At 43.8% G+C, this 26,320-nt stretch overlaps 1 protein-coding gene across 4 annotated transcripts in view; it reads right to left on the bottom strand.

The window, feature by feature from the left end:
* The window catches only part of CREB1 (cAMP responsive element binding protein 1), an 80,499-nt gene that overhangs the window by 18,205 nt on the left and 35,974 nt on the right, over window positions 1–26,320 (bottom strand). Inside the window, exons 1-3 of one of the 4 annotated variants that reach the window (XM_083842322.1) lie at window positions 21,360–21,675; window positions 3,361–3,496; window positions 2,227–2,348 (exon numbers count right to left, since the gene is read on the bottom strand). In XM_083842322.1, coding sequence (XP_083698448.1) covers window positions 2,227–2,340 — 114 coding nt within the window. In that variant the 5' untranslated portion in view covers window positions 2,341–2,348; window positions 3,361–3,496; window positions 21,360–21,675. Of the gene's footprint in view, window positions 1–2,226; window positions 2,349–3,360; window positions 3,497–21,359; window positions 21,676–26,320 lie in introns of those variants that run through there. The other 3 variants (XM_083842325.1, XM_083842323.1, XM_083842324.1) reach the window with 3 other exon arrangements.

The raw sequence follows: 26,320 nt of genomic DNA, 5'->3' as shown, positions 1-26,320 counted from the left end.
TACATGTAATGGCATTTTCAAGAAATTCGATCCATTTAGCTCCAATGAGAGAAGGGGTTGGACTTCCGTCCCACCTAATCCCAGAGAGTGGTGTATATGGACCGCAGAAGTAAATCCTCTGCTGTCCTCATGGACACGTGGTTCTCAAAACGCTGCAACAGCTGACCGCTGAATTTCCATAAACATACATCATTTACAAAGAAATCTTGCTCAACAACAAAATTAAGGGGAATTACATGTAGACCTCTCTCCTCCACAGCTGTCCCTTCCTAACCCACAATCTGTGTTTGCCTTTCCCTTCCTTTTTCCTGAAAATGGCTGCGGTGTTACGTGGCGGTACTTAACTCACATCTGAAAGAAACTGGGACTGAGATTAGCATGAACTCTCCTCTGGCAAATCGTACTCCTTCACCAAGCGACCTTTTTTAATACTGCGTGCCTGACTGAACAGTCCTTGGCAATGACAGCAGAGCTGATCAACTGGAGGCTACTCTGCGGTTGAATGAAGCCAACAGCAGAATGCAACTTCCGCAGATGTCTCTGACTCATACCTTGTGGAACTGGAACAGTTTCCTTTTGACTCTGAAAACTACCCTGAACTCGCTAAAAACGCAGCGCTTAAACTAAGCTTACAAAGGGGGTGATCTTACAAGAGATAATGAAAGAATTAAATTGACATAATTAATTATTCAGATTTGCCTAAGCCTCTGAGGGCACTCCCTAATGCCAAACACTGCCGCATCACATATTAAAAATATCACACTAACGTAACACTGCTGATCAGAACAAGACGAGGAATTATGTTTAGACTGTTCAGTCACCTCCAAAAGGAATATGAAGTCTGGGAAATAGCCAAGGTGCAAATAATACAGTAAATGACAATAGGGGAAATTAGGGAAAATATTACATATTTGCTTATAGTTTGCATGGGTTTTAACCATAGCTGTATAGCTGCTTCTTACTCAGAAAAAATTCTCATTCAATTGCCAGGGTAATTTTGCCTGAGTAAAGTGCATTCAATCCACTACATACCTGTAAATTTAGCTACCTGGAGGGTAGTATGTCAACACACAAATTTAAAACATGCTTGCTTCTCTGGACTATATGTTAATGCACACAAAGTGAGAAGCAGTTTACTGGCTTTGCAAGAGAAATAAACGACTTCCACTTAGTTGACTCTTAAGTGTTATTCACACCACCTACATCCTCTGCCTAAGTTAGACAGTGAGAAAACTGCCCAAAGAGGCAAGCTGGTGCAGGGCAGCTGGTGGCCTGAAAATTCACACTACAGGTCACTGAACAAAAATCACCCTGCTCATTTCAACAGCTCTGATCTCTGTACTATCACTTGAATGGAAGTGTACTATCTCTACTTTACTAAAAGGTATAAAGAGTTCTTAAAGACATTAATCATATATAAAATTTAAGTGATTCAACACTTGTGCCACTTAAAATACATTAAATTCCCCAAACTGTGTGAACTAAAAAAACTGTCAGTTCTTTACAGACTGCAAAATTTTGGTTTTAAAATGAAATGGTTATGTGATAGAGCTGAACAGACTCTGTACTTGTTTACACAATGGAGTTGCTTCTGCCAGCCATCAGTGTATCCAAGAATGACCCCAGGTTCCAAAATTAGAGATGAAGCTGGGATTGCATAATTTCTTGTCTCTCCAAAATAAATTTGGGATAATAAAAGATCTACTATCTCTCTGAGCAGCGAATAATTCTGTGAAATTCAATAGGATAACATGAGCTGTCAGATGCCAGGTTGTTCCACTTGTTCATAATGTTTATGGTATTCATCTTAGATTTTGAGTTTATTTCCTTCAGAATTAACCTGATTGCTATAGACAAGATTCTAACAGAAAAAACAACAGCAGAATAATCCAGTCAATATAAAAAAGACAATAAACTATATGTTTTAAAAAAAAAACTTTCAGTGGTACGGTTGTGGTAAAGAATGCTAGAAAACTTTTAATTAATTATTCTGTTAAAATTGCACAGTTTATATACACACAGTTCTTCAGAACTAACAGCCTTGTGTGAGGTGAAGTTAAAAATCTCTACTGCTATAAAATTCTGAAGACAAACATTAAAGGAACTATACATAGCACCTGTTTCAGAATCGTATCAATAGGACCTTCTCTCAGGCCCATAAGCAGACATTATCCCTCTTAAAAAATTACCCAATAGGTAAAACTATTATACCATATCATTTTATACCTGGGCTAACGTTGCAATCTGTGGTTGTGCCTGTACTGTCATCTGTTGGGTTTCTGCCTCTGTAACGGCTGCATCTCCACTCTGCTGGTTCTCTGCTCCAGATTCCATGGTCATTTAGTTACCTACAATCACAATATTTGTCGTAAGTCTGTGTTGGTATGCAATTCCATTACGCTTGGTGGATCTGGTAGCAATCACTGCAGCTGAATTCCCATTACTACATATTTGTTTCATTTGCATATTAAAATGTTGCCAAACTATTAGCATTCAGGCAAAGTTTTGCATGCCATGTGTCTGCCTCAGGTTTATTTTTCTGTGTGTAATGTTTCTGAAAAACTGGTCCAGCCTCCTCCAAAAATGAGATCAGAAAAAAATGTGTTTTGCTCATGTTTAAAAAAATGCTTGAGCAATTGTACTATGATGATCTAGTACCTCCATAATTTGGAACAGTGACCCACAGTTTGTCAGGAAGCCCCAGTGCCAAGGCAAAAATATGCCATAATTAAGTATTAAAAGCACTCCCTGTTCAGCCCTCCCTCTCCCCCGAGACTGCCTTTTGCAGATAACCAACAGCAATTGTTTCTGTGTTGGGTAGTTAGCTTTCAGTCTTCCGTCTGAGCTAAATACCCAACATCTCCATACAAATTCTTTCCACAACCAGACTGTGTACAGGCCTATCTATGCCACAGGGACTTGTCTTCTCTACTCTGCAGTTTTAAGATCATATACGTAAAGACAGAAAGCATTTCTACATGAACCTTACTGCAAATAATTATTTTTATACTAAGAGGTACACCGTATTGTTATGACCTCAGTTTTGTATCTTACACATTTCGTGACAAACTTTTATTTTTAAGCAATAACTGAGTAAGTCTAGATCACCAGAAAACACAACTCTATAAAAAGAGGTTGCATAACTTCCAAACACCAGCATGTAGGCAGAGTGCAATGAATGCTAAATTCTGCGCTGATCTGTGAGAATTAGTTTTCAGTTCTTCTTTAAATACTGATATGAAAGTATTTAATATCTAACAAAGAACTTCAAAATACAAGGAAATCTTCCCAACAGGGATACGGCAATACAATAGTAAATATACAGAACTCCAAATACCAAATAAGAGGAATGGCCATTACCTCCGCAGCCACAATACCAATGTTGTGTACCGCTCTGTGCTGCCCAGTTACTCAGGCTTCTCTCTACCCAGCAGCACCACACCTCTCCAGAGCTGGAGCAAAACCACCAGTAGAGCATTTCTGCTTTCGGAAGGGCCTGGAGGCAGAGGATGCTCAGATCAGTAGGAAGGTGGGAAGAAGGAGAAATCCCCCTCTCCCTCCTGAACTTTACTGGCCCTCTGAGAAAAAGACTGAGAAGAGTCAATATAGATGGTGGTACCATGACCACATTTGAGATATTGCATTTTAAACACAAAGTCAGGGAAACGTACATTTCAATGCAAACTATGCTTTAATGTTATAGCAAAGAGAATACTCCTTGGAGATGTGTTGCCTAAAGCAGTAGGGTCACACTTCAAATCCCAGTATAATAAGAAATTTCCATCTCATAGTAAATGACTGCTAATCAAGATAAAACAGCATTTCAAAGTAGTAACTGCATCTAACATAAAAAGAAGGCAAATCAATGTATATAAACCCAAATCTGTATATTTACTACTGAATGTGACTGTTCAAACAAGCTTTTGCGTGTTTGAAAGCACTGAAATGTGTAAATACCAAATATTTAGTTACAACATCAGTTTATAAACTGTTAGGAAGTGAAAAGAAGCAAATAATTAAAGCTGATTTTCCTTAAAAACAAACAAACAAACAACAAAAAAGAAAAATTACAAATTTTTGGAAAAAGAAAATTGAATTCTCCCAAGCATCTGGAATTTTGTTCTGCCTCTCCCTTGTCATGATTTTATGACAAAAAACAGACATTAGTCTGACAAATGCTCACAGATGAATAATACTCTACTTATAACTATATACTTGCAAACTGGCAACGAAATAAATTCATTGTAAACTCACTTAATTTTAAGTAATCTATACATTACTTTTTATAAGAATGTCAAGATTAGCCTGTGCCCATGCAAATATTATAAACCCATTCTCTTCTATAATACCAAGTCTCTGCCATGCTGCACTTCATCTGCCAGAAAGCACAAATGAAAACCCCTGCACTATTACTATCAGTAACACACATTACCAAACAGTTCTTAATTATGTTATTAGTGACACCAGTTCAAGTGGTTTTCTCTAACACGAGTTTTAATAGTTTTAGTTCTCCATGTCATACACCCAACTTTTCTGAGTATCGTATGTTTTCAAAAGTGCAAACTACAAAACAGAGTACTGCAGGTTTCCCTTTGATTTTTATCATTTTTAAGGAGGTGTCCAGTTTGATCAGTTTTTTGTGTGTGTATCAGCCAGTTTGCCAAGGTAAACACAGCAACAAATTTCTCCCAGTTCCTGTGTATGTATCATGGTCACACCAGCCAAAGGTCTACCTAAACAGACCCAAGGAAGAATTTACAATCTTCTCACACATTATTAAGCAAAGGACCTCTGGTTTTACAAGCTTGGTTTCTATGCTTGCATCATCTTTTGCATTTATCAGTGTAAGTATTAACTGTTTAAGGTGCTCCCTCCTCTACAACACCAACATTTTGGAAATCAAATTCTTAACCCAACTTGCAAACACCTAAAAGGAACCTTCTCCTAATGTCCAGTAAGCACCAAGCAATGCAGGAAGCTGCCTGCAAGATTTGCATCTTGACACGTGCAGTTTAAGCAAGTTTTTAGGGTGACTTGCAGGGTTTTTTGGACAAGCTCCGAGTCTTGGGTTATTTGCAGGTTCTAAGTAATCCTGAAATTGGTTCAATTTACTATGCACTTCCACCTCTCAGCATTCGTATTTTAATGTCTTAATTAGTGCCTTTTATAATAAATTGTGAGAAAAAGAAGGAATTATATTTGTGAGCATTATGGCAACATATTCCAGATACACTGACTACTACATTGCCTCATGTTTGCTTTAACAGCACAGTATTACAAGATTGCCGAGATATATGAGACAAGGCACTTAGAACATAAAAGCTTATTAAAAAGTACAGATTGTTGTATAAAGCATAACTTGTTTTAGAAGTGTTCTTTAAAAAATATTTTTTAAATTTGTCCATCTAAAAGAAATTACCAAGTCTTTACATGATGCGGGTATCAGTTTATTAATTATGTGGTTGTGTATAAGACTATCATGGCTAAAATTAAGGTTAGTAATTCCTATTAGTTCTTGCAATTCACAGCTGCAGTTCACAACTGCTCCGTTTCCAGGCTGCTTTCCAACTTGTCAAAAAAAATCTCACATTCCCACTTTGAGAAAAAATTAGTAATTGGTGTACTGCATTTTGACTGCATTGACTCCTAAGCATTCCTAGAGAAACTAAATTATGAAAAAAAAAAAAAAAAGTTAGCTGTAACAAGCAGAGTTGAAAAAGACAGGAATCTGCTTGCCCAAAACACTCCAAGTATGAACTCGGAACACGGGTTCAAAAAGCTGATGAGATTACTTGTTGAGATATAGTTTAACTCAACACTTTTATTTAATAGATAAATTTCTTTATTAGTTCAAAAGAACTAGTATTTTTTGCCATACTTATTAATGAGCTGAAATTTCAGAGGTGAACAGCAAAACATGCAGCTGACACAGCAATTTGTTTTAAACAAGTCAGGACCAGGAGAAAGAAGTTTAGTAGAAGCTAACTGTACTAGGCGAAGTTACAACATGACAGCATAAGATGGATGATGTCGAACAGAAACAGTTGCAGAATGCACAGGAAATTCTTAACTACATACACTGCAGAATAATCCAAATAAACCTGTCTCATTCATAGCATAAGCCTGGGAAAGGGGTCTGGACACTACTGCAGCTAGTTCACCTCAGATTTCTGCTTAACATGCACCTAGGACAAGAAAAGCTGAAAATTCAGAATGCTAGAAAAATAGTTAAAATGTTAGAACAGTAATAAGATACAGGGTAGCCCTTACAAGTTCTATTTTTATAGATGGACCCTATACATCAGCTGGATTACAGTGCAGGTCCATCTAAAAAATGGATTTTGTGGAATTTGGGTGTTCAGAGTAAGCAAGCATTTGGGGAATGAAAACCTGCTGAAATGTTCGTTGTCTGAATGTAAAATACTGAAGCTGAAAGGTGGCAAATTTTAAAGTATAAAAATAAAAAAATTAAAATACTTTAAAAAGATGAAAATTGGTACTTCATGTACTGCACAAAAAGGCCATGGATGCTGCTGCTGATAAGCATTTTATCAGAATTCAAACAAGGGTTAGACATGCAGAAGGACAACAAGAATATCCAGAATTGGCCTCTTCCAACTCAGGATGTTTTATGGTTCTTCCATACAAAAAAATGTGCAAAGCTGAAAGGAAGATAATAGCTCATGAGTCGAGCTTTAAATCAATTTCTAATTCTTAAAAAAATATCAAAAATAAAAATAAGGGTTTTCATGAGGGAGGCAGATTATGTCACATGTAATTCTTGCAGTTTCCAGTACAGTCTTGCGGTACTTTCTTATCTTCAGTATCTTAGAGACTGGACGCTGAATAAGGTGCTCTGCAGCTAACAGTAACTCCCATGATCTCTGCTAATTAAAGTGAGTACCAATGCTGTGTATTCAGAGCATGAGTACAGCCACCTCCCTTACCATCTCCCTTAGAGCCAAGAAGATATAACTGTCTTCTCACAGCTTTTATAGCTTCTTCATTCCACAATACTCACCTATGGATAGCTATTTGGTCTCCCTGTTATATTTTGTTTTCTGACTCTTTATATATCTCCTATCTGAAATAATATGCCTAGAAACTCCAGCATCTCACCCAAATGTGATGGTCCACTGCCAGGTGTCCCCCTTCCTCTTTTTACCAGAGGCCTCTTTTTACTCACTCACACGCACCACAGAGCTTTCCTGTTCTCCAAAGACAGCTTGTTATCGTGCAAGACCAGAGTGGGGAAAAAAGGTGGAGACCCCTTCCCAACCACCACCACTACGTCCAAGAAGCAAAATACCTTGCTGTGGCTGCTACAGCAGGTACAACCTTCAATATGCAAGGAGGGTCTGGAGTGCCCCAAAGCTCTGAGACAATATGGATCAGTCTACACCTGAGACTTAGTGCCACAGCATGCTCATCAACAAGCACAGCCATAACCTGTAACTTACCATGTCACACTCTGTGCAACTTTGAAAGGTCTCTTTCTCCTCCACAACTAGGTGATGGGTTCTGGTTTTACTTTATTAAAGTACGCACCCAGATTTTGAAGCCTCCATGACAGCCTTCAACACCAGCACGGAGCAGAGGCCCAACAAACCCAAGCCCGTTGAGCCCGACACGGGCCACATCCAGTCACACATTCACCCAGACATCACCTGCAAAGGCCACCGCTATGGCCACACTCTTCCTGGCCCAGCTCAACACCCAGCCGCTGAGACGCTCGTGGCAGTGCAGGGCCGGGACAGTGTGGGGGCTGAGGGAAGGGAGGGCGCCTCCTCCAGTGGAAGTACCCCATGTTCCCCCTTATAGCCTGACAGCAACAGCTGCTCAGTGCTCCGGTTTGATGATTTTCTGTTGATTCCCCTAGGCCTGTGCTTTCTGTTTCACCATAATGTGCTTAGGGCCTAGGAAGGGCTTGTGTTGAAAAAGATCCGTTTGGCTAACTCCTACATTAGAGAAGTCGCTGTTCCCAAATGGACAACCAGTAGATCACTCTGTTTTTCCTTTGATTCTCAAGTCTGAGGAGCCCCAAGAGGAAGGAGGGAAGATCTCAGCATATTCAACAGCCCTCAACAGTCCCATTCAGCTACTGCATATCAGATAAAAACTTGTTAAAGGCTCACAAGGAAGCCTCTCAGGAGGAGGAGTGAGAAAGGCCTACTCTACAGACGTGAGGCTACCAAGAAATTCTCCAACAAAAGGGAACATTGCTTGGGTCAGGTAACTTGCAAGGAAGTTGTGAAACAGAGTGAGACTGAGGTTCTTTAAAATACATTTGTAAGCAAAAATTGGAATAACACCTCTCCTCAAAAATATCTTTAAAATGCAGTAGCTACAAATAGAGAGGTCTACATGTATTAAATGGAATAAACTGTTCCACAAAGCACTTTCCTTTCACATATATCACAATAGCTTCTTGTTCTGAATGTGAGTTTTGCCCCCTTCTGCATACCTTTCATTTTATTATCTTTGGCAATCTTTGGCATGAGATGGATTCAAGGATGTTCAAACAAGAAAATAAATATGGTAACAGCTTTTGTTTTATGGCAATTTAACACCAGTGTCAGGCAGCTACACGAACATTGTGTATACACCAATCTTGACTTCACTGGCTGTTCTGAGTTTTGGAAAGCTTCTCCAAAGCAAGCACGTCAAGTCTGTTCCTCAAGCAGTGCTCATTACAGACTGTATTTCAATTTATTCATAGCAGGCATACCAGCACCATTGTTCAGAAAGCAAATACAGCTCCACAGTCTACAGTTCCAGGAATTCAACTCACTCTGTATTTACTACATGTGGATTTATAAAGCCAAAGATCCACCACGAAAGCACTGAAAAGGTCATCAAACATGGCTCTTGTGTGCTATTATTTGTTTTCACCTTTTCAGTGTAATTACTGAGGACATTCACTTCAAATCTGTAAACATTTCTACTATTACCTCGCAGCGTGGCAGCCCTTTCAGCTACGGCTGAGCAGCTGCTCTATGAATTCCATTCAATCTCTGCCAGACTGAAAATGTTCAGAGAAAAATAATTTTATTTACAGCTAACACATGGGACTTCAAATAACTAGCAATAAATGTTCAACAGGACAAGACAGGCCCATAATTATCTCTGTCACTAACGACTACAATGAGTTGGCACAGGAATTGCAATTTTTACCAGAGCTTCACTGTCATCCTAAACTGCCACTGTTCTCAAGTATTTGCTCATGCCTTGCTCTGCCCTTTAGGTGACAGAAGACTGTGCGCCATGCTGTGAACACAACTTAGTTTGCTTATTGTTCTTAAAAGTACCTTTTACCACTCCTCTGAACCTGTTCACTACACAGCCAATCGATGATTATGCCAGCTTCTGGAAAGGGCAGCGCAAGGGCCATGCAAACCAACTGGAAGCGTGAGTACAAGAGTGGCCTCAATAACCACCTCTGTTGAAAATGCCAAAAATGGAGAAGATTCCCCAGATATTTGCATTCAAGTACAGCATTCTGCCTTGCAAACTGAAGAATAAAAAGCTGGAAAGGTTCTTCTTATCACTGAAGATAAATATTTGATCTCGAACTTAGAAGAAAAACTGAACCTCACTTTAAAGAGTTGTCACACAAAGTGGAATCAGACCATCAGCTGAAAGTAATACCCACAGTCCCACTTCTGTATACATAAATATGATATTGAGAAATGTCTCTGAACACTCTGCTTACTGAATATAAACTGTAGCAGCCAAAGCAAGTGAGGTGAACAATGTAGTATTTTCATAAAGATCACTGAAAAATGCAACCAGGGAACTTGGTTATTACACTTAACAAACATTCTTGTCTCATAACTTTTCTAGTAGAACTTCTAATGCACTTGTAGCTGCACTTTCAAAGTCAGTGTAAACTTCTCATACTTAACGGATTTAGGTGCCTAAATGATGGCAGTATCGGAACAAATTATTTGGTTTGCATGCTCAGTCTCCCTCTTACTAGTGAAAAAGCTGTCTCAGGGTTTAAAACAAAGGCGGGAGATCTAAAATCTGAATTCATATGTACAAAGTAGAGCACTCAAATCAGCCATCAATTTTTTTGTTTTCTGTTAGCGTAACACAATAAAGCTGACATTTACCAGGCAGAGGTGAACCGATATGCACATGTGCAGTGTGTGAATGAATGATGCTTTAGCATTCTTCAGTGCTGGATTTTCCTCGTCTGACTCTACACTCCTGGCATTGTATTAGTATCCAGTGTTTCTGCCTTCAAGCTCACTAAAAGGATCAGAGACTCTGACAGTAATTAACTGCAATTTATTTATTGTATCATGAATTCTGTGAACAAATACAAGAGCATCCAGCAAGCACCTGTACACATTCATAATTAATCTATACCACCTTTTCTTGCTCATTATAGCATCACCAAGGGACCTAACTGAATTATAACCTTTCCCTTCAAGAATAGGAATTGGGTGCTAAAGGTAAGGGTGAATCCTCCTGCCCATCTTAAAAAAAAAGCGAACGTATTTTAATGTAACTGATAATATAGTTTCTATTTCAGCTACAAACCTCACCTAATAGTTGGGATGGATCTTGTGTGAATACACCACTTTTGCCAAGGAGCCCTCTAGAAGTGGAGGGCAGGAGATGAGAGCAAGCCTAAGACATTAACAATGAAAAGAAAACAAATGCCTTACCATTGTCTTACCCCTTCACATTCAGAAATTCTCCCCCAAAACTGTCAGACTTTACTTAAACAAAACGTCAAAACAAATTCAAGACAGGTTATAAAGTCATTTGCCAGCTATTATTATTACTATTGAAGACAGAATCCTTAAATATATTCTATTTATAAATGTTCTGTCCACATACTGAATGCACATAGGGTATGAAAAGAGTAATTCATATGCTTTATGCCTGTGATCTTTATCATAAGACAGAAATATGATAAATATTTATGAATACCTTTAGCAAATATGTGAGAAAACAGAGATTTTTAAGGATGACCTAGGCAGCATACACAATCTATTCACAAAGACTTCAGGAGAACTTGCATGTTTCTAAGAATTCAGCAAATCTTGTGGTTCTGATACATTTCCTGTTAATGTTATCTATAAAGTGCATTTACATACAAACTGATGGCACTTTACTACAGTTTACCATCTTTTCTCTGAGATCACTTCTGGAATATAATAAGCACCTACTTTTCAACCTATACTGGTTTCTTGTAATTCCTACTAGCTGTAGAACGAAGTTTTCCTCTCACAAAAATCAAAACATGTAAAAATATCAAAGTATAGGGCTCTTTTCTCCATATGTCTACTGTAAGTAATGTGTCTTATTTTGCAATGTGTAGCTGTTGCTAAATCAAAAATTATCACAACGACACATCTGAACAGTATGATTTGTATGCAGACATCTTTAATACAACACAAGACACAAGCATCAAATGATTTTTGTGACAGACCTTGGGAGCCAAAGGTCCCACTTAATATATCATGAACTCGGGAAGCAAGCTCTTAGCAATTGGTATGGGCCTAGAGAACTAATAATAAGCACAACTGCTCGTGACCATGTTTAATTTCTTTCTGAACTGTGGGTGGAAAACTGAGGAGTAAATAGTCCCCGAGATCTGAACTTGACCTATCAACATGACTGACTGTAGCAACGACATCAGACACTTTTTTGCACTTTTTAGTGCTAAACTGTAACCACTCACTAGCTTGATGGCAGTTTTTAATAAAAAAGGAAGACACCTGTGTTAACATGACTGGTTTTTTTTGCTTTTGTTTTTGTTTTGTGACTCCCAAGGTAGCCTCTGTGATGCTACTAGATGCTTCAGTTTAATAAACATGCTCACTTCTGCAAACAGGAGGTACCTCAGAGAGGGTGGGGACTGCATCTGCTGAGTCCATGGCGAAAAATTGCTGGAAATGAACCAACAACAATCTCAAAGTCATGTGGTGTATTAATGCAGCCTGAACCCAAGTAACATGAGTACAACAGTAAGTAAACATCTCTGTTCTGCTAATGAGGCCCTTTGCCTGAGCTGGTACACCATACTGCTTAGCAGGCATTACTAGCTTGGGCTCAGCACCACACAAAAGCAGCTGCATGACTCCTGCCTTGAGGAAGTAGGTTGTACCTGGCTGGCACTGAGTAACTCAGAAACCATGCTCTGGTGACACTCAGCAACACAGAGATGCCCAGTAATTTATCCTGCCATGCTGGTCAGCAGGAGGCAGAATGTTTTCGTCACCTCCTTTCATAACAAACACTGGCATGTGGTGCTCCAGGAGAGGAGCTACGACAGTCCAGAATGACAGAAAGGAAAGCTAATTCTGCAGGCAGACAGAAACCTCCTTCCTCCCCAGTGAGAGGGAAAAAATGGGAGGTGGTGTTAGACAGAGAAACTGTGCCCATACCAGTGATGCAAGTAGTAGTTGCAGCAGAAAATGATGCAAAGCTAGCAAGGTTAAGACCCATCTAAGAAGGTGCATGTGTTCCTTTTTTTCCAAGGTGTAGATCTGGAAGGGCTTGAAATTTCCTCTTGACCTGGCACAGTCATTCAAATGGATCATATTTGTTTTCCTCCATATGCACTTCTGTGTCTTATGGCCTTTAACTGCCCCACCAGTCATTCTGGCAGAGCAAGGCACACTTTGCTGCAGGACATATTTGAAAACATTTTGATGTGTTGCAAGGATCTTTGTCCATGTGCCAAGCAACCTTTAAACATCCCAGTTTCAGAGGCACCAGCTGAAGGAACAGTGGCAATCCCAAACATGCAGCAGTGTGGAACTCTGCAGGGAGACACTACGCACATTTGTGTTCAGTGCACAGCTGTCTCTGCAGTAGGTAAACTACTAAACTTGTTCTCAGCAAACAATTACTGCAGCAATGACTGGCTACTCAACAGAGTACTCTCTTAGAAAATGTGAATTCGGACAATGATGTCATGGGGTCAGCACAAGGGTATTTAATAATAGTATTTCCTGCACGGACTTTGCTCTAAAATATGCAGAAGACATTCACATATTCTGGATCACTGGGTCCACTAACAAATACTTAAGTGAACACCTATGGCTACTTTGAAATTACATAAAGATCATCCATCTCTCTTTTGGTGCTTGGAGCAGATCAGGAATGACACACTAAAAATAAAAAATAAAATAAAATAAAAATAGATCATTACACAGAGTCACACCAGTCTGGCTAACCAGAGTGCTCCAAGCCCAAAGGCCAAGAGTGCAACACAGAAGTAATCTTGCAGCTGTAGTAGAGAAAGGAATCGTCTCACTACAGGTGTTTCCTTAAATGTAATAATTTAAATTACATACCAGGTATGATTTAAGGAAGCATATGTAGGAATGTGACAAAGACAGATATCCATAGAAACACATGTTTATTATTACCTGAAATCTTTCACTTCCTCAGCTCATTTTCAGTGAGCTTCACAGCTCATTTTCAGTGTCTGGGTTAACTTTATCGTACAAAAATATTAATATACACTTACCAGAATAGTGTACTTTAAGACTGGACTGAAGCTTCTTAGAGATTACAGTGATTAAAGATGACATTCTAACATAACATAAATTTAACTTTATATTAAGAAACTTAATCTACTGGAAAGTCCCACAAACTCAGGGGACTTTCCCATGAATCAAGTAAATGTTTCCTTTCCCATCCTATAATGATGGGGGGCAACTGTCAGCTCTTTATTTGGTCACTTAAAACATTAAATTAGACACCTGAATTTCATCATCCACTTGTATTTTTCATGTAAAAATGAAATAAAAAGCCTGAGGTTTAAATACTAGGTCACCTCAGCAAAACACTGCAAATCGAAAAGGGTCAGATGTTGGAAATTCCAAGGTGACAGACTGTGTCTTTTTTCTTATCATTCTTCTTTCTCAGGGAACTATCAATCAGTTAAGAAATTGAGGGCCAAATAGGGAGGTTTAGGTATTATCAACATATAATTAAACTTGACAAGAAAATTTTATATAGTAATTTGTGTCTGTGCTGAGACTCTGTCTGTTGACAAGAACGGACGGCTCCATTCCAAACGTTTGTAACCCACTTGTGAATGTCAGTAGCTAAAGGATTAATGTGTTAAAAATGCTACTTCAGACATTTACGCTTCAAGTTTTATAAGCGTAAACTATTAAAAAATATATTGTTAATTCTGATCATTGCTTGGATCATGTGGCACTTCTAGAGTTCAACCCACAGTAAAAGAACACAAAGTTCTATAACTTGGAAATACCGGGAAGCCTTGTTTAAAAAACACCACCACTTTTAATGAATTCAGAAAGAAAACACAACAAAATGGATGTTTCAGACCAATGTCTTCACTGTTTTATTAACAGATTATCATTAGAACTGGTCATCTGAAAATAAGACTGAATTATTTATACAAAGCTCATAATTACCAGATATAAAGTCAAACGTCTGAAACAAATTCAAAATAACCTTTATCTGCAGAAGCAACATTTTTTTTGTTGTAATAGCTTTGTTTCTTTCTTAACAGACAGTACAGACTCATTTTTGCTTTAATGCTCTACAGTGAAAACCTTTGAATTTTCTCTAATTGAAGTGTTACAGTAGAACATGCCCAGGTATGCACAAGAAAAACAGCGCTTCCTTACAAACCTTGTCCTTGTCCAGCTTCTGAATGCTTCCTATTCACAAAATTCATTGCAACATTAAAACGGAAAGATTTGGGGCTTAAGCCACCGCTCAGACTTGAAAATACGTTAAATCCTAAAATTGTTCTGGCTTTCCTAGTTATACTGAAATCATTGTTAGTCAATTGGTCAATTGGCACTGGTCTTGAAGGAATAGAAGACACCTTATCTTGCTTAATGTACGAAAATTACATCTATGACATACCCTCTCCCTAAAAAACAACTGAACTTAAACCATGACCAAATATTGTAGCAATGTTATCAACTCAGTGGATTCTGGCTTATTTTCTATGTATTTTTATATTTGCATGGACAGTGCAGGAAAATTTAAAATGAGAAAGATCTTTCCCGTGCCTGCCAGGCAGATCTGCTCTGCGTAAGTATCATCTCCATAACCAAGAATAATTTCTCTTGGTTCTCAGATACTTAAGCAGAGTTAAGAAGTGTATTACCTGTGGGCAACGCAGCTCTCTTGCTGGAACAGAGATGTGACTTGCTGCTAACTCGGAAATGCAGAATGTTGACTGAATAAGCAACGGGGGGAGCCATCGATGAAGCAAAAAGGGCCAGTGAAAGAAACAGAATCTGTGCCTTACATTCGTATGCAAAAGTGCATTAGCACACAAAAGAAAATCTCTATTTTGCTTTCTGCAACTACGGTCTTACAAGCATTTCTGATGGTAGCACTACCAGCTCCAGCTCTGCTTTCCTCCTTATTTGTTTTCATTTCCACCCTTAGGGCTGTCTGTGAGGCTGTGCAGTAAAGGGGGCTGGGGAACCAATTTGGACTGCAAACAGACCAGAAAACACAAAATATCTTCAACACGGACCTGTTCTCTGATCCAATTCACCTCACATCGCAAGCAGCTGTACCAGTACTAGTGGCACGGGAGCAGCAACAGAGAAGGTGAAAGCAGAGCCTGCTCTTGCTGAAGCCTCACCCACCAATGGAAGTAAAGGAGATCAGATCATGGACACAGGTGTCTTAACACTGTAGGAAATGAACAGACATGCTGAAGAAAACATATATTCTGTAATTAGAGTATTACTGTTTTGCTGATGACTCTCCTTATGAGTGGGAGGCTAAAACCAGGCTGATTAGTTCTTATGTAGTCTACACAAGCTTGCTGAGGACTGGGCAGAGCGCCACGCTTTTCAAACAGCTCCATCTCCAAGAAAGCAGTTGTTTGCAGCAGGTAACAGGCCTCCTCCTCCACCCAGCCCAGAATATTATGCACTAGTTATATAATCCACATTAACCTTTTACTACAACTTTCATGCTAGTAGTTTCAGCCACAACTGTTACTTTTAAAATCAGGAGGAGAGGCCAAAGCATTTATCTGCAGTAACAGTGAAACTAAAGGCAGCTCACTGCCCAGGTGCCTTGGGACGGATGGCAGGATTTACACTGAGGTGTCGGACCTGAACCCCTTCTGGAGCTTCGTCTTTCAAATCAGGGTTGGTTAAAACTATCCTATGTAATGCTGATCCAATGTTCTGAGAAGACTAACGCCTACCTTTGCTGAGGAGTAGCTAGTTCAACCACACAGCTTCACAAGGCTTTCAAAAGAGGGAAACTCTCCTCTCAGTTTCTATTTAATTTCAACTGGAACACTTACTGTGATACAGCTTTCCTAGCTGCAAAGACAAACGGATGTGGCTCCGATCGCCATGGACAGAGCCGACTCCTCCTTCTGCCACTAGAAACAAGGATGTGCTGCAGCTCCCTGAGATGGGCACAGCGACCCAGCTCTCTGCTGCTGGAGGGAGAAAGTTGTGTTCCTCCTTCCTCTTTCTGTGCTCTCGCTGCGAATTTGTACCAGAGCTGGTGCTAGCAGGATCTCCACCACCAACTGATACAGCTCGCTCATGCAACAGAAAACTAACCTGCCAAGAGTACAGCTTTCCCCTGGGTTAGTGATTTGAACCGGCTCGTTAAGCTGTACAGTCAGCACTACAGCCAACAGAAGGGATGGATGCACACCACACAACCAGCGGCAGGAGAAAGGGAAGGAGTAAGACGTCTGTCTCGAGAGCCACATACAGTTCTATCAGCTCAGAGGAAAACAGAGAAACAGACTGCTGCTGCTGGTATGCTGCGGTGTTACCACACACTGCCCTTTTTCACATCTTCCCTCCCTTGCTATTGCCCAGAATTTTCCTATCAGCACAAAAGAGAAAAATTTGGATGAGTTTCATGAAGAGGGGCAGGGGTCCTACTTCTATAGTAATGCCCCAGGCTTTTATTAAGAGAAAGCTCTCTGCAGTCTACAGAGCCTTAAATTTACAAACCCTGTGCATATTCCAAGGCACTTGGAGGAGCGGACAGGCACCAGCAGAGTTTGAGGCAGGGCCAGCTATACAGAGCCAGAGGAAGAGTCATCAGAGAAAGGCAAGAAAATGATGTTTCTCACCGATTATTCTACAGGGTATAGAAGATCAGCTGGATGGGAAGAGATTTCACATTCAGCCCTAGGAAAGGTGCAGGGGAAAACAAAATTGGATTGCCCTTTGAAAAACAGTAGAGAATGAGAGAAGATTTAGGGTAGCATCTACCAGAAAAACACATGCAATACTGGAGCCGAAATGTGACAGGAGGTTGTACAGTCGCTAGAGAAATGATTAAGATCGCAGTAAGGTGCTGCAGAGGACAGAGACAGGAGGGAAGAAGATGGAACAGACCAACAACAAAGCACGTGAGAACAGGACTGAGGAAGTGAGCACAACAGTTGTTAACGCACACAAGCAAATAGGTAGTGCAACAAACAGTATGTGGACATGGTACTAAAGTTTAGGAACAGTTGCTGCTCATGTTCATAGATGTACTCATCTAACACACACAAAAACTTAAACTTAGCTAAATGACCCAGTGCTGCAGCAAAAAGAACAGCATCCATGTGATCCAATTTGGTTATGAACACAGCAGTAATTTAAAAGCCTTATGCAGGCTGCATTTTCTCGTTTAGCAGCGCTGCTGTTCAGGCTGCCCCTATCTTCCTGCTCATTGCAGCCCCGTCCCTTCCCCTGATCGTGCTGGCACCACTACTGTGCAGCAAGCAGGGAAGGGAACGGGCCGGGGAAAATTAATCCAGCCCCCCAAGGCTCACTTCCTCAGCCAGTTTTACCACGTAGCGACCCAAACGTTTGTGACAAGGCAGTGGAGAAGACTGAACAAATCACCAGATGTGGAGGTGCTTAAGCCAATATTACTGTCCAAAAAATGTACGTGGAACCATGGTTTCGGTCTGTGAGGCAGTAGGCAAACTTCGGACATCCCTGGATTTCTCAGGCTACCCTACTGTACTGCTCCTTGTTCCCCAGGTGAGCCTCTGCTCAAGAAAAGAACCTGCTAAGTTTAGAAAGCTATCTCAAAAGGTTTCTGCCAGAAGAGGAAAACACAACCCAGACTTACAGTTCCTCCAAACTGGAGAGACAAGTTTTACAGATAAACCCCACTGACCAACCAAGCTGTCACTGGAACAACGCTTAGAGGATCAGAGAGAGATTTTTACACATCGCTTAAGCTCTCTCCTCCAAAAAGTGTGAAAACCTCAAGGGTAGACATCTTTGTTTCATTTTCCTGCCAGAAGGTAGCTTTAAAATAGTTCATTGTAAGGCTTTCTGCAGCTTTATCTAAAGTAGCTGGTGTTGTCTAGTCTGAGAGACCAAACCGACACGTAATGAAATCCAGAAGAGCAATTGGCAGGACTCTTATATCTTCGGAACTATTTTTACATCTTTCTCCTAATGGTCTCAGATTTATGATAAAGATCAGGTCTGAAAACACTCTCAAGAGAAAAGAGGTATGCTTATTATCTTAAGGGGTAAAAAAAATCCCCGTACTATGCATTTGGCTCACTGTGATACTACATAAAAAAAATCCATGTTGTTTTAAAATCACATGTATGTAAGTTCATATATATATATAAATAATTAAATAATATAAGTACTAATATAAGTAAATATATAAATAATCCAATAATATAAATAATTTACATGCATACATACAGGAACACACTTCCTTCAAACCCTTTACCCCCTCCCATTAGGAGGCTCTTCCACCACCTGCAGTTTTTTATTCCCTCCACTTCCCACAAGATTCTCTAAACCTAGCGCTGCCAGAAAAAAAAGACAGCAGCAGCATGAAATGAGAAAATCCTCGTCTGTTTGCAAATGCTGTTTTACCTGGCAAACCTAAAAGAGCAACTAGACCCAGCCACATGTTCGTCTATCTCCTGCACAACAGCGCACAAGGCTGTTTCAGAAGCATGCAAGAATGGAAGGTGTTGTGCTTCTTCTCACTCACCTTTGTAACTGCAGCACTATCAAGCGACTCAAAAGCTTTGAAAAATAAACCAGGTGTCAGTGCCTTAATGCTGGCAGAAATGCAAAGAAAATCGCTAACCACAGAGTGGTCAGGTTCTTATAATCACCATGAAGTGTGACCACACGGACTGCAGATGAGGCAACACCATTTCTGATTTAGAGAAAAATCACAGCATTGCCACGAAACTTCAGCTGTACGCAGGCAGGGCAGCAGAGAGCTCCAGCCGAATGCAGCGGGGTTGTTTCTGTTGATGAGCGTTACTGTCATTTTCCGTGAAACTAACTTTAGATTACATGCAGAACGCCAGCAAGGCCTTCTCGCTGCAGAAAAGCCTTGAGACCTGTGGCATGAGTAACTGATCTCCACTTGCTTACGGAGATCCTAAAATAGAGGTGAAGTGTGAATATCCCATTTGTTTCACAAGGGTGTCAACAGAAATTCCTCACGAGGGCCTTGTCTACTATCAAAATCTGCACCTACAGAGCTGTAGCTGCACATAGGCAAGAGGCTGTTCACTTCTTACCGCAGAGGAACGCAGTAAGATGAACTACTACAGAATATTTTATATTTGATATCAGGTCCAGCAATAGCTACACGGGTGCAAACTTCCAGGACACGGACAGATTGATGACTTGACAGTCTAAATTAGACGTTTCTAAATTTTCTTGATCGACAGATCACTCTCCCCTTTCAAACCGTTTTTTTTTCCACCCAGGAAAGTAAGCACGCTTATCACCAAAGCTGGGGGAAGAGGGGAATAATATAAATCAGATACAGACAACTTGTGGCAGATCCAGATATAAAGCTGGGAGTACTCATTTTAATATTTATGCTCTATCAATGGAATTAAAAATTATTATACTCTTCTTTTCTACATTTAAATATTTGATTTTAGGTCACCTGGAAGTGATGCTTAGCAAACACACAACCACTTGCCTGCTCCCTTTTCCCTCTGATGCGTGAGGATACAAAGCTCACGAGGAAATGCAGGTGTATGTGTTAGAAAAAACGGATCATACAGTCCTCTACGCTATTATGAAACAGAATGTTTTGGGGATAAATAAGGTGTTGTGTCTCTAAAGCTACAGAAAAACGACATGCAAGGATTTAATGACACGTTTCTGTATTTAAAAAGTGCATATTTTAGCGAACTGAGAATGAATGAAATACACCAGCCACTACGCTTTGTTTAATCGCTATCAACAGCTACGTTGCTCCGTGAAGTCCACAGGCGTCTATTAATCAATTACAACTTTAGAAACCCTCTTTGCGCGTTGGCATTACGGAGAGTGATGTAGAGTACCTTTGGCCTTCATTTCAAAAAAAGTGAGGGACAGAAAAGAGCAATTCACGCAGAATGGAGAGGCCTATCTACACGCAGGAATCACCGCTATTCATCTTGAATAAAAACTTATTTTGGTGGCTTATACTTTAATGTGAAAAACTACATTTGCTGATAATGGGGAATTCCTGTATTTCAAAAAGGAGTGCTTGGTGGTTACAACAGCTTTGAGAAGGGTTCTCCGGTACTCCTAAATACGTCTCTGGTCCTTTATTTAATAGGCAGGAAATTTGTTTCTAACCCCAGAAAAAAATGTTGTTTTTTTTTTTTTTTGTAACAGGTGTTGCTTCAGAAGCATTTCAGTATTTAAGAGAGAGAGTTAAAAAAAAAATAGGTTAAAAAAAAAAAAGGATGTTTTTGGGGAAAAAAAGTCGTATGACCTAAAAAAAAACAAAAAATCCGTGTATGTATTCGAGAGGTGTAAGCACCTGCGGCCGAAAGCACCTTTGAGAAGAGATGCGGTTGCCACGTCATTTGCGCTCGTTGCTGCCCGAAAGCCGCGGCCCCCCGGGCTGGGCGCGGGGGTGCCGCCCGGGGCAGGCAGGTCTGTGCGCCGGCGGCAGGGCGCGGAGCCGGCCCCGCAGCTGCGGCCCCCGGAGGCCGGGTCCGGCCGGCGCGGCGTGGACGGGCGGCGTGCGCTGACATCCGCGCAGGGGTCACATCCTGCTGGCCGGGCGGCGCCGGGACGGAGCCTGCGGAGAGCTGCGGCGAGCCGAGCCCCGCCGCCGCGGCCGGGGCCGGGGCCGGGGCCGAGCCGAGCCGAGCGCCGCCGCTGGCTGCCGCCGGAGCGGCCTCCGCCCGGCCGTGTCGGCCGGCGGCGGGGCCGTCTCCCATCCGCCATTATCCTTTGTTCGCGGCGGGGCCGGTGCGGGGCTCGGCTCCATCTTTAGCGCGGGCGCCCCTCCCGCGGGCGCTGCGGGGCCGGGCCCCCGCGTCCGTGCTGCCGGCCGCGGGGCCCCGCCGGGCTGCGGCTCCTTCCCTCCCCCCCGCCCCTGCTCGCTGGGCGCCGTCCTCCTCTTACCGGTTACCAGGCTGCTCCGTCACTGCTTTCGTTCGCGCCCGGGCTCTCGCCGCAGTTTTATTCTCTCCCCCACGTAACACACCGCGTCAAACTACACCTCCGCCGCGTCACTCGCGCACACACAGGCGCTCCCAGCCCGGCGACAGGCAGGCAGCGGCCGACTGAGGAGCGCCAGCCAGGGAGCGAGCGCCGAGCGCGCCGCGGCCCGCACGGAAACCGCCGAGCGCTCACGGAAACCGCCGAGCGCGCGGCGGGCGGCGGGAACGGCCGAGCGCGCCGCCGGCCCCCGCGGAAAGAGCCGAGCGGCCGCGGAAACGAACGAAGCGCCCCGGAGGGGGAGGCGGAAAGAGCCGAGCGGCCGCGGGAAGGCGCGAACGGCGCTTCCGCCCCGGGCGCCCGGCGCGCAGCGGCGCCGCGGGGCGCGGAAACCCGCGGGCGGGAGGGGAGGGGGGGGAGGGGGGCGGCCGCACCGCCCCAAGCGGGAGCACGGCGGCGGCGCGGGGACCCCCCCGAGCCTCACGGCGCCCGGCCCCGGGGCCCGGCCCGCCCCGCCGGCTGCCCCCCGGCACAAAATGGCGGCGGGCCGGGGGCGCACACGGGGCTGGGGGCTTTGTAGGCACCGGGTGGGCAGAGGTCTGCGGGGGCCTCTCCGGGAGCCGGGGGGCGAGGCCGTGCTGGGAAGGGTCCCGAGGAGTCCGTGACACCCGGAGCGGCAGGGGCTGCCTGGGGCACCGCCAGCGCGGCCTGCTCGGCGTTAGGGGAGCAGCGCGGGCGCCCCTCATCCCGCCGCGGGGTGGAACAACTTCAGCAACAACTCGTAAAGCCCCCCCCCCCCCCCGGCTCTGCAGAAAGCGCTTCGTGTTCCGCAGAGCCTCCAGATGGCACTGCGCGACAACGTTTGGGGCTGCGCTTCTGCGAGCGGCTGGCCTGGCACACGCTGTCCCCGCCAGGCACCGCTGCGCGGCCGCGGCTGTCGCGCACCGACGCCGCCCTGCCACCGCTGCCGGTGCCCCGCCTTACGGGGCTCCCGTCCGCTCGGGTTCTCTCAGGAAGGCTGAACGGATTTTACTCAGATACATAAACGCATCAAAAATTAAAAGAGATGCTGCAATTGCAGGTTTACTGTCTGATTGTTTTTGTTGATTACAATCGTTCTAAAGTGGGCTGAAATAAACCACATTTGACATACTTAAAAAAGGCAGTTCAAGTTAGGCAGATGGCATGTTGTTTTACTGATGGCACAAAATATGTCTTGGGCCACATCTTATTTTCCACTTCTGTTGTGCTTTTCCCCTCTGACCTGTCTGCAAGCAGGAGCTCCAAGGTTGTGAGCGCCTATGCGAGGAAATATCAATAATGAGCAGAGCAAATGTAGTCATCTGAGTGTCTCCTGTTTGATTCATTCTTTTCTTTAACTGTTTTCCCATCAATTCTTTCCTCTTTGTGTTCATGTTCGTGTTGCATCAGCTTCCTTTGCTCCCCCAGTGACCAGCATCACGCATGCTGTCTACACATGCCCGTTTCCCAGAACTGCCTTGCTCACCCTGGAGCAGCAAGCCTGAAGGATCATGGCAGTAAGTCCTTAAGGGAATAAACTCCAGTCCTCAAAAGGCAACTGAAAGGCACTAAGACAAGTGAGCGGCTCCCACCAGCAACGTGGGCTGCACACTCAGCCGGAGCAGCGGGAACGCTGCTGATGGGACCAGATCACAGCTGGTCCCCGAGCTACGCAGGCAGGCAGCTCCTTGCGTGGCTCTGATCCTGCTGCCCATTTAAGGCCAGGCCGATCCTCTGGCATCCCGCTGCCCCCCCCCAGCCCTGCGCTCACACGCAGCTCTCAGCTGCGCTCTCAGTCTCTGTCAGCTCATCCCTGAGTTTGCAAAGGGCAAAGTGCAGGGGTGGCTGCTCCAGACGGCGTAGGCTCCCCGTGTAACACGCAGCCGAAGAGTGCAATTTATCTCAAACTAGAACAGATGCCTCAGATAGGTCAGATGCCTGGAGTCATTTGAGATTGCACCAATGTTGTGTTTCTGTGGTATCTTCATCTCTTGCCCACGGCCGAGGCTAAGACCATATGTGGAGCCGAGCTGGCTTCAGCCCGGACTCACACCGGTGCAGTGGCAGGGCTGGGTGAATATCTCGTGTGCAGCCGCTCTGAAACCTTCAGGCAGCAGTTTTGCATGTTCCTCTTTACTTTCTGGGGTTTTTGTTTTTTGCCTCTCACCAGATCTGAGCAAAATCAGGACACTAAGCAAAACTGGAACTTCTTTGGAAGTGGGAGTAAAAGTCTGAGCCTAAACAAAACCCTTCCCTCACTGGCATCCACGCATTCCTTTCACTGTGGCCTCATGGGGAATTTGAATAAAATGGGACAGTAATGATGTGCCAATTACCCACAAAATCCAAGAGGGAGAGATTGACATGGGGAGCAAACTGGGATGCTCAGCAGTTTTCCTCTTCATCAGCAAAACTTTGCTCGATGATGAGTGAAACCCAGCCAGATTAATTACTTTTTTTTACGTTTAAGCCTCAGGGGCAAATGAATTAGCACTGCAGCTGCCAGGCAGATTATCCTGGGCAGTGGGCTCCTTGAACATGGCATTGCAGGTTGACGGCCCGTGGCCCAGGGCCTGTAGAGGCTCATGGGTGACACAGACCCGGCAGGGCTGGCACCTGGCTGTAAGGTGCAGCAGAGCCACAGCGAGCAGAGCCGCTCAGAGCAGTCAAGGCTACCGATGCTGTTCACACACAAGACAACACTTACTGTGGAAACAGAGATGCGTGCATTTTCAGCCTTCTGGTCCACACACTGCTGTGAAGAGAGCAACACTAAGTATTTTCTACAGTACACAGTCATCTCCATGACTGATTTATAACAAAATAGTCTTTCGGCATCAAATCCTCACCGCTAATTCCTATAGGACCAGTGTGGTCTGGCAGTACAGGGGCAGAGAGAGGGTGTTTGGTACAAGTATGGCCTAACGTACAGCACAAGTACTGCTGGGGAGGCAGGGAGGCAGAACGTGCTCCAGGGCTTTGCAGCCACATTCGCTAATGGATATTCTCCCAAGGAAAGAGACAAAAGGAGAGTGTTTGCAAATAATGAATGTGGAGGGGGGCAGATGTTACATTAGGTGGTTAGCAAAGTGCCCAGCACATTTCAGTGTAACGGGTATCGCATTGCACTTTCCATCCGACGCAAATGTTGCAGCTGATTTCAAAGCAGATGCAGGGGAAGGCAGGGGGTGCCACCATGCCCCTGTGATGGACACGGCCATTCAGGAGCACTGATCCGATGACGAGTTTTGGGGCAGAAAATGAAGTTAATAAAGAGGTGCTATTCTGAAACCCAAGCAAAGACATGTCAGTCCTCCATTTCGGCCTCTGCGTCTGAGATGGATGGAGGCTTAGCTTCCAACTCCCATACAGAGCAGTCTTCTATCATTTTATAGCCTCTCAGGACCAGCTAAAACTGCTTACTCATCAGGATAAGGACAAAGCCCTACAGGTTTAGTATCTGCCAGGGAGCATAAGATTCACTGGACTCCCTGAGCACTTTATTACAGAAGTAGGTCTAAATTCACAGTTACCTCAGAACAAAGTAACCAAAAATAGAAATGGTTTTTCAACATCATCCCACTTAAAGTTAATGAACTGCAGCTCAGGTCTGCCCTCCCTGCTCTTGGACATTCATCATTGCTAAAAGTAATAAATCTTCCAGGCCAAATACAGGCTTTACAAGCAGGTAGATTGCATGCTCAATTAGCCCAGGGAAATTGTTCGCTTGGCTTAAACCCTGCCGTTTGAAACACGGAGTCCTGCCGCCGCGTCGGTCACATTTCTCCCACAGATGGAGCAGCCCAGGAGGGGAAATCCCGCGTTCCCAGCCAGGGACACGTTGCTCCTTGCTGTGCCTCACAGGCTGCTCCAGCAGGACTCGTCCGCTCTGGTGGCAGCCTGTCCCCGAGCCGAGCGTGGTGCCAGGGGGAGAGGTGCGGGGTGCGTGCTATGCATCCCCCAGGCAGCACAGGGCAGGTCTCCAGCAGCCAGGGCCCTGGGTCGTGCAGTTCAGGTACAGATGTTGCCCCGCTCTTTATCCAAATATTATGTTGCATTCCCCCACCGAGTCCCCTTTCTACTAAGCTACGTCCTTTGCCCCCATCTCGAAGCCACTCGGTGATGTGTCAAAGGTGGGATTTTGCCTGGGTGCAGCAGTGCGGGTGCAGGTTCGCACCGTGCCGCTGTTCTTGCCTTGGGATTGACAGATAAACGGCCCCGCAACAGCTTGGTTATCACTGTCATTGCACCTGACAGCAACTCCCTTGTGCCAGGTGTCAGCAAAACCGAGGGCTGAATATCTAAAGGTCACGGGGGCTCTGAAGAGCATCTCGTGTTTTCAAGTGACGGACTGTCACACGGAAGGAAGAGCTAAAATGAATTGCTGACCAGCGCGGGGCTTAGAAATGCTGCAAACACATCCTCACACTCCAAACCACGGTGACATTTTTCTTGTCTATTAAGCTCTTTTATCACATATTTCATGGCTTGTGGGCATACTCAAAACCCTTCTGTTGCTTAAAGAACCAGAAAAACTGATGAACGATATTGGCAGTGCTTACTGAAGAACCAGGCATGGCAAACGTGAGGAGGACGGGTCTGCAGCTGGGACCCTGTGTGCTGCGATGTGCTTCGGGGTGAGGAAACACCAGCCCGAGGCGAGGGAGAGGAGCTGGGGCTGCCTGGGAAGCCGCCTGGACAGGAGCTTTTCCTTCCCCACAGGAACAGGATTTTATCTGCCACACAGGGAGGAAAAAACTGTCGGAGGAGGCCTGGTGGAAGTCAAAGCTGAAATGAAAAAGCACACCAAATCTACTGACTGCTGTTGGACTGAAATGGGGAGGAGGGGTGGAAATTTTCATGGAATAATTCTTGGAAACATCTGCTGATTTTTGGCCAGCTTT

This window comes from Anser anser, assembly GCF_964211835.1.
Source record: "Anser anser genome assembly, chromosome: 6".
Classification (NCBI taxonomy): Eukaryota; Metazoa; Chordata; class Aves; order Anseriformes; family Anatidae; genus Anser; species Anser anser.
This window is presented reverse-complemented; position numbering and strand designations above follow the sequence as displayed.